Here is an 8,392-nt window from a genome sequence, read left to right as displayed (position 1 = left end):
CTTATACACTTCAGAACAAAAAAAAAAACAATTGCGAAATTGGTGCGATTTTGAAATTACATGAACAATTAGCATTAAAAGGTATCTCATTTGATCTTCAATAATCACAAACGATTCCAAAGTGATCCTTCAAAAACCCCATGTTAGATGCATCCATCTAAAATAGGAGGTATCTTGGTTGGTATCTATTTCTCGATTACTTTTCTCTAGATTTACTATCAGATTTAAGAAGCATTGACCACCTAATTTGCAATGGCATATAATCTTGGCAGGGAACACATCTAGTACACGAATTGTTTTATTTGGCATGGCCTTGACACCGGAGTTGCAGTGGTCAGTCCCTTCTGCGATTGATGGGCTCAATCAAGGCCAGAGGAAGATTTTGTTTGCCGCATTCAAGAAAAAGCTTGTTAGAGAGGCTAAGGTCTGTTATGAAGACGGATTTCGTTACGGCTTGCCAAATTTGTGTATTTGAGGCTTCAATAAAAGACGGTCTAATCGAGATACTACCTTATTTCCCGTGATGCAGGTCTCTTGGCTCGCTGGATATGCTGTGGAACAAGCAGCATACAACCATGGTCAGCAGAGTGCCGAGGATACAATAATCAGCATGGCTCATGATTTCGTGGGCAGTAACAACTTAAACCTCTTGATGCCCCTTGGTCTATTTGGTAGTAGGTATCAGGGAGGCCTGGATAATGCTGACGGTTGTGACTTGTTTACATGTTTATCCCTTGTGACACGCCTTCTGTTCCCTGAGGCGGATGATATTTTGCTTAACAATTTGGAAGAATCTGGACGCTCTGTTGAACCCATATGGTACTGCTCTCAGAACATTAATATTTGATAAAGTTAATGAATACTTGATCCTGAAACATGATCAGATTCTGTTGTGACATATTCTTAGGTACATTCCAATCATTCCCATGGTTTTGGTCAATGGAAGTAGACGATGCAATAGCAGTGTTCCAAGCTATAACCCAAGGGACATCATTGCTAACTTGAGACGATTACTTAATTATGAGTGCATTGAACCAATGGACCCATGGTATAGGGGCTTCAAGGTCAACAATACTTTGTAATTTTTTTTTTATATTCATGTACACAACAAATTCTACTATAGATCGGTGGATGCTGAAGTGTAATATGTTTTGTTTCTGAGCTGGCAGGGCCGTATAGAGAAGACAGGTGCAACAGTCGAAGGCAGCACATACAGCACCACTGGTGTTATAGATGTTATCGACGAGCATGCAGTGCATATCACAGAATTGCCAATCCATTGCTGGACGTTGGATTATAAAGATTTTCTGGAATCTTTCGTGTGTTTTAAGACCAAGGAACTATATATTGAGGTAGCCGGAAATCCAGAATACAATACTTTGCAGGTAACTTGGTTGTCAATACATAAAGATGACTTTCTAAAGATTATGATCCAATTGCAGATGGTCCGTTTGATTCATCATGATGATACAAGTTTTGAGTTTAAACTAACGTTGGACAAGGAGAATATGGAAATAGTTGTGCAAGAAGGTTTGGAGAAGAAACTTAACCTCGTAACAGCAGTTGGAACAACAAACATGCGCCTAATTGACAGGACTGGTCTAACTATCCGAAAATATAAGACCCCGGAAGAAAGTGAGTATTCCCAGCTTGAGATGTATGGCCAAAAAAATAAATTATACACTATCTGGTTGCTGAATCTCACTATTTCTGTAGTTCTTGAAGAGTTCTTTGACCTGAGGCTTGAATACTATGAGAAAAGAAAGGTAGACAGTAGTTTGTTGCTCCTGTTATCTTTTTTTTACTCGACAAAAAGTAAACTAGAGCATAATCAAGTATGCTGTGCAGAAAGTGCAACTGGAGCCTCTTAACCTCGACTTGCTGAAGTTGTTTAACAAAGTTAGGTTCATTCTTAATGTCGGCCATGGTGATATCACAGTAATAGACAGGGAGCTAGATGATTTGGTTCTTGAACTTCAAAGTAAGGGATTTGCTTGTTAGGCCTAATACTTCAAGAGTAACACCAGATCGTGAACAATAGCCACTAGAACACCTAATGATCATAATCAGAGAGGTTTAGAGATGCATTACGGGTCATTGACGATCCCATCGACGCCTGCGTGAGGCAGGCTTGGTGTGGCGGTGTTGATGACGAACTTGTGGACGATGACGATCTGGGGATCCTCCTGGTCCCCTCTGGCCGCCACCTGCACTGCCCTGGAACAGAGCGACGAGGTTCCAGTCTTCCCGTTGCTTCTGGCCACTCTAGATCGGTAGAGTTTTGGGATGTGGGGGAAGCAGATGTTTAGATCGTTAACTGGGTATCGATCTCTGCCAGACTCCCCTTTATATGGCACAACGCAACGGGGACCAAAACCATCGAGTTGGTTTTGGCACCCCGATCGAGGGTGCGTTTGTTACATACGAGAACAAGTCACGTACAGATCAAGCCCCGGACGTTGGTCCAGTGGGCCCATCCCTTTAACGTTAAGTTTTGACTTTTCTCTGCTAACCGAAAATGACTCGTCGAACTCGACGAGATCAACCAACATTCTCCCCTTGATCGTTAGGTTTAACATCATTTGCCCATTCTCCATAGGAATAATAAACCAAAGTGAGGTGTTACAACAACCAATGAAATGCTATTGAACCTCAACACTTATGGCATACCAGCCTATCTTGAAATGGATATCATAATACTTATTGGGAGTGGTTCTTATTATGGTCCCTTTATTCCGGAATCATAAGGCTTCCAAGTAATCCCATGCCGGCAACATGCTCACGAAAAATTCTGGGTGGTAAGCCTTTCGTTAGCGGATCCGCAAGCATACGAGTCGTACTTATATGCTTAACATTAGTTGTTTGATCCTGGATCCTATGCATCACAACATGATACTTAATGTCAATGTGTTTGGCAGCATCACTTGACTTGTTGTTATTCGCATAGAAAACTGCGGGTTCATTATCGCAGTACAATAGAAGTGGTTTTGAAATGCTGTCGACCACTTTAAGTCCGGGAATGAAATTCTTTAGCCATACAGCCTGCCCAGTGGCCTCATAACATGCTATAAACTCTGCTTGCATCGTAGATGAAGCAACTATAGTTTGTTTGGAGCTTTTCCACGATATAGCTCCTCCGGCAAGTGTGAATACATAACCTGACGTGGATTTCTTACTATCCACACAACCGGCATGATCGAGTCCGAATAACCAACAACTTGTAGGCTATCGGACCTTCAGTACGTAAGCATGTACCCTTTTGTCTCTTGCATATAACGCAAGACTTTCTTTGCGGCCTTCCGAGTGGTCTAGTCCTGGATTTGATTGGAATCTGCCAAGCATCCCGGTTATAAAAGCCAAGTCAGGGCGTGTACAAACTTGTGCATACATGATGCTTCCGACAATTGAAGCATAAGGAACCGACTTCATCTGATCAGTTTCAATTTGGTTCCTCGGACATTGAAATGTCCCAAACTTATCGCCCTTGACTCATCGGGCAGGTGAGCCGGAGCACTTATGCATATTGAATTTCTTTAGTACTCGCTCAAAGTATGCCTTTTGTGATAGTCCCAACACACCTTTAGACCTATCTCGATGAATCTCAATGCCGAGGACATATGAAGCTTCACCGAGATCTTTCATATCAAAATTGGAAGACAGAAAATTCTTGGTCTCGTGCAGCATATCCTTATCACTGCAGGCCAATAATATGTCATCCACATACAGGACTAATATTGTGAACCTACTACCTTTAAACTTAACATAAATGCAGTTGTCCTTAACATTTCCAGTAAAACCAAAAGTTCTAATAATCTTATCGAACTTGAGGTACCACTGTCTTGAAGCTTGCTTCAAGCCATAGATGGATTTCTTCAGACGACATGCTAAATGTTCCTTTCCTTCCACAACAAAACCTTCCGGCTGAGTCATGTATACGTCTTCATCAAGGTCACCATTTAGAAATGCCGTCTTAACGTCCATTTGATGCAATTCTAGGTCGAAATGTGCTACCAGTGCCATGACGATCCTAAAAGAATCTTTAGATGACACAGGAGAGAAAGTCTCATTATAATCGATTCCTTCTCTCTGTGTGAAACCTTTTGCCACAAGTCTAGCTTTGAACCTTTCGATGTTCCCTTTGGGGTCGTACTTAGTTTTGTAGATCCATTTGGAGCCTACTCTTTTGGCGTCATTAGGAACTTCTACTAGGTCCCAAACATCATTTGAGCTCATAGATTTCAACTCGTCTTCCATGGCGATTTGCCACTTAGACGAATTCAAACTCTTAATGGCCTCCTTGTATGAGGTTGGATCCTCCACCTTCCCTATAGCATCTACATCCTCACTCATGTAGGTGATATAATCATCTGAGATGGCTTTTCTTCTTTCTCGATGTGATCTTCTCACAGGGCGATGGTGGTGGAGGGGCATTATTATTATGAGGATCTTCTTCATTATCCGACCGGTGATTTTCTTCACCTTCTGGATTTGCGTTATCATTAGTTTCGGGATCACCATCGGGTTGAGGACCAGAACCGTGAGGTTCGGTCTCAACATGAGAAGTGGTTCTCCTCTGCATTGGTAGAACGACCTCTTGGATAATCGGGGATGGAGCACACACCCGCTTTTCCTCAAGATCGATCTTCCTTATTTCATTAACATCATTATCCTCAAAAATACCGCTTGCCGGGTCTCCACGTACTTAGTGGTATGACCGGGGCAATAGAAGCGATATCCCTTTCCATGTGCGGGTATCCGACGAAGAAACAACTAACTGTTTTTGGATCTAACTTCTTAAGTTGTCGATTGAAAATTCTAGCTTCAGCAGGACATCCCCACACACGTAAATAATTCAAGCTCGGTTTCTTTCCCGTCCACATCTCGTGAGGTGTGTTCGGTGCTGACTTAGTGGGAGCAAGATTTAAAATATGTGCAGCCGTCTTTAATGCCTCCATCCATAGGCTTACCGGCAAACTTGCATGACTGAGCATGCTACGCACCATATCCAAAAGCGTGCGATTGCGGCGCTCAGCCACACCATTTTGTTGAGGTTCACCGGGCATTGAATAATGGGCAACAATTCCATTCTCAGCTAGGAACTTAGCAAAAGGTCCCGGAATTTGCCCATAAGGAGCGTGCCTACCGTAATACTCTCCCCGCGATCAGATCGTACAACTTTAATTTTTGCATTCAGTTGGTTCTCAACTTCGGCTTTGAACACTTTAAATTTGTCCAAAGCTTCCGATCGATCACGTATAGGGTAAATGTACCCATAACGGGAAAAGTCGTTCGTGAAGGTGATGAACGAATCAAAACCATCTATAGACTTAACATTAAGAGGTCCGCATATGTCAGTATGTATGAGTTCGAGGACACTCGTGGCTCTTACCGCTCCTTTCTTAATTGTTTTTGCATATTTACCTTTGATGCAATCAACACATTTGTCCGCATCGAGAGAAGTCTAATGGGAGGAGTACATCATTTTTAATAAGTCTTTCCATTCTCCCCCTCGAAATGTGGCCTAAACGACGATGCCACAATTTCGAAGAAGTGCTAGTACCCTTCCATTTCTTCTCAACATTTGAAACATTACTCACATGCAAAACATAATCATTCATAGATAACATATATAGTTTGCCTCGTCGACACCGAGGCCAACATCTTTATTACAATAATTTAAAACAAATTGTTTGTTACCAAACTTGCACTCAAACATGTTATCATCGAGACAAGAAACTGAAATCAAATTCCTACTTAAAGTAGGTACATAAAGAACATTATTTAAATGAAGGTGAAAGCCGGTGTGGAGCTCCAAGGTGAGTGACCCAACAGCTTCAACATCAACTTCAACTCCATTTGCAACTCTAAGTCGTCTTGCCCCGCTTGTTACGGTTTGGATCATATTTAATCCCTGCATAGAATTAGCAACGTGAGCGGCTGCACCTGAATCAATCCACCATGATGTACAAGAGAAATCAGTATATAACATTTCATCAACAAAAGGGATTTCATCTCGTACCTTTCTTCATCATCCACTTGAGGTATTCATGACAGTCCTTCTACGTAATGGCCTTCCTTCTTACAAAAGAAACACACATTATCAGTGGGCTCTGAAGACTGTCCATTATCCTTTTCCTTTTCTTTTCCTTTAAACTTTGGCATTTCCTTCTTGAAGGTTTTCTTTGGCGACTTTGAAGGGCCTGACCCGTCATGCTTTCTCTTTAAGGAGCCAACATGAAAAGCCTGATCCTTGTTCTGCCTTATCATTCTTTCTTCTTCCTGGACAATCCGAGGGGATATCTCAGCAAGTGTCCACTTCTCCTTCATGGAATTGTAGTTTATCTTGAACTGATCGAACTCTTCAGGGAGGGACTCCAAGATCATGATGATAAGGAGGTTGTCACTCGAGCTCACACTTTAGGTGCTTCAGTTTATTTGAAGCATTTATCATTCTCAATATGTGTCCCCTAACATCACCATCATTTTTATACTTGCCAAGTAGCTTGTGAAAAAGCTCATGAGCATAAACCTTTTCAGAGCCTTTGAATTGCTCCTCCAAGGCTTCCATAAATTCCATAGCAGTATCTTTCTTGGGGAGAGCCCCAATAATCTCAGGTGAAATGGAAGAATTCATCACGAGCATTGCAACGTGATTGGATTTGTCCCACTTCTCCATCTTGGAGTCATAAGTTTTCTTTAGTTCATCATACCCCGTAGCACCAAGAATCGGCGCCACGGGCTTATCCTCCCTTAAGGCATAATCAAACTCGTTGAAAGCCAAACATAGCTCAATGGAGTTCTTCCAACGAGGAAAGTTGCTGCCGGTCAACTGCTCGACAGCATCATAACGCATCGCAGCGGAAGCTGAAAAATGGACATTCATTAGTAAAATTGCATGCATATAAAATAAACATGCCATAATTTTCTTATTCTATGTCAAACACCGTTGGGCAGAAATGACATGAATTAGAACAACATTAGGGGTTGACATGCAGAAAATAATACAACGTTGGTCAGAATTATTTTGCAGCCATAACATTCCCAAAATAAACATCAACTTTAAATCATTTAAGGAACAACATATGTGATGCTTAATTTGATAATTCAACATTAAAACATATTAAATATTCTAGACAAGAAAATCTCGTTGGTTCATTTCTTTCCAGAACAATAACATGTTTCTGATCATATTTTATAGGCAATGATTTTTCTGTATGTAATAGTGCAAAAAACATAAGGTAAACATTTAGAATGCACTAAAAAACACAGAAAACAGTAAAGGAAATTCGCCAGCCCAGAAACCTTCTGGACTACCGAAAACCTGGGCCGAAAACCCATCCTCAGATTTAGCCCAAAACGACCCGGCCTGGCATAACATCCCCGCCTCCATCTGGCTCGTCCAACCAAACGGACGGCCAGGATGGTCTCGGAATCGAACAAAACTGGGGGCCGGTCAAAACCCTAACCCTAAAAATCATTCCCCATCCGTTTTTCCCGCACCCGACGGAGACGCGTTCGTGGCTGGCGGCGCGAGGCGACCAAGCCGGCGGCGCGAGGCGTGCGGGGCGACCACGGAGCGAGGCGCGCGAGGCGGCCACGCCCGGCGGCCCGCGGCGCGCGAGGCGGCCCAGGGCGCGCGTTGGCGACCATGCCCGGCGGCGCGCGAGGCGGCCACGCCCGGCGGCCCGCGCGCGCGAGGCGGCCCAGGCGCGCGTTGGCAACCATGCCCGGCGGCGCGCGAGGCGGCCCGGGGCGCGCGTTGGCGACCATGCCCGGCGGCGCGAGGCGCGCCCCTTCCCTGCATCATTCCGGCGCGGTGGCGGCGCTCGCCGGAGCAGCGTGCGACGGACCATGTCCGGCGCGCTCCTCCGTCGAGCGTGGCTACTGGCGCCGTCTCCTTGAGGGTCGGCGAGGGGCGGTGCTCACCGGCGAGGCCGGCAGCCGTTAGGTGTCCGTTCCGCGCGTTACCGCGCGTCCACCCGCGCACTCCTCCGTCGGGAGAGAGTGGCGGCGCGGGATCTCTGCCCTCGCCGGAGCAGCAGCTGCTCCGACGGGCCCCGGAGGGTAAAGGCAAACACCCGGCGGCATCAGGTATGTCTCTAATCGCGCGTTCGTGTTTGGGGATTTAGAGTTAGGGTTCATAATTGCTTGCAGATGGTTCTAATTTGATACAAAATTAACCGATCTGAGAGCTAGACATTCATGACAGGGGCTAAACCAAGGCTAAAACATCAACATAATTGCCTAAAACATGATCTTAATACAAAATTGTGATCTCAGATCACCACTAGGGTTCTAGTGCTAGCAGTACTAGGCGTCTGATACCATTGTTAGGCCTAATACTTCAAGAGTAACACCAGATCGTGAACAATAGCCACTAGAACACCTAATG

At 44.3% G+C, this 8,392-nt stretch overlaps 1 protein-coding gene across 1 annotated transcript; it reads left to right on the top strand.

Moving 5' to 3' along the window:
- The first annotated feature begins 278 nt into the window (after positions 1–278).
- LOC124672597 (DNA topoisomerase-like protein cin-4) lies at positions 279–847 on the top strand. Its single transcript, XM_047208806.1, has 2 exons — positions 279–424; positions 530–847. The coding sequence occupies exons 1-2, from the start codon at positions 308–310 to the stop codon at positions 845–847; spliced, it is 435 nt and encodes a 144-aa protein (XP_047064762.1). The 5' UTR covers positions 279–307.
- Positions 848–8,392: the final 7,545 nt, after the last annotated feature.

The sequence above is a fragment of the Lolium rigidum genome, chromosome 7 (genome assembly GCF_022539505.1).
Source record: "Lolium rigidum isolate FL_2022 chromosome 7, APGP_CSIRO_Lrig_0.1, whole genome shotgun sequence".
In the NCBI taxonomy this organism is placed as follows: domain Eukaryota; kingdom Viridiplantae; phylum Streptophyta; class Magnoliopsida; order Poales; family Poaceae; genus Lolium; species Lolium rigidum.
This window is presented reverse-complemented; position numbering and strand designations above follow the sequence as displayed.

Coding starts and splice junctions, on each gene's coding strand:
- LOC124672597 (XM_047208806.1), top strand. CDS start 308: ATGGCCTTGACACCGGAGTTGCAGTGGTCAGTCCCTTCTGCGATTGAT. Junction 425..529: donor AGCTTGTTAGAGAGGCTAAG/GTCTGTTATGAA, acceptor CCCGTGATGCAG/GTCTCTTGGCTCGCTGGATA.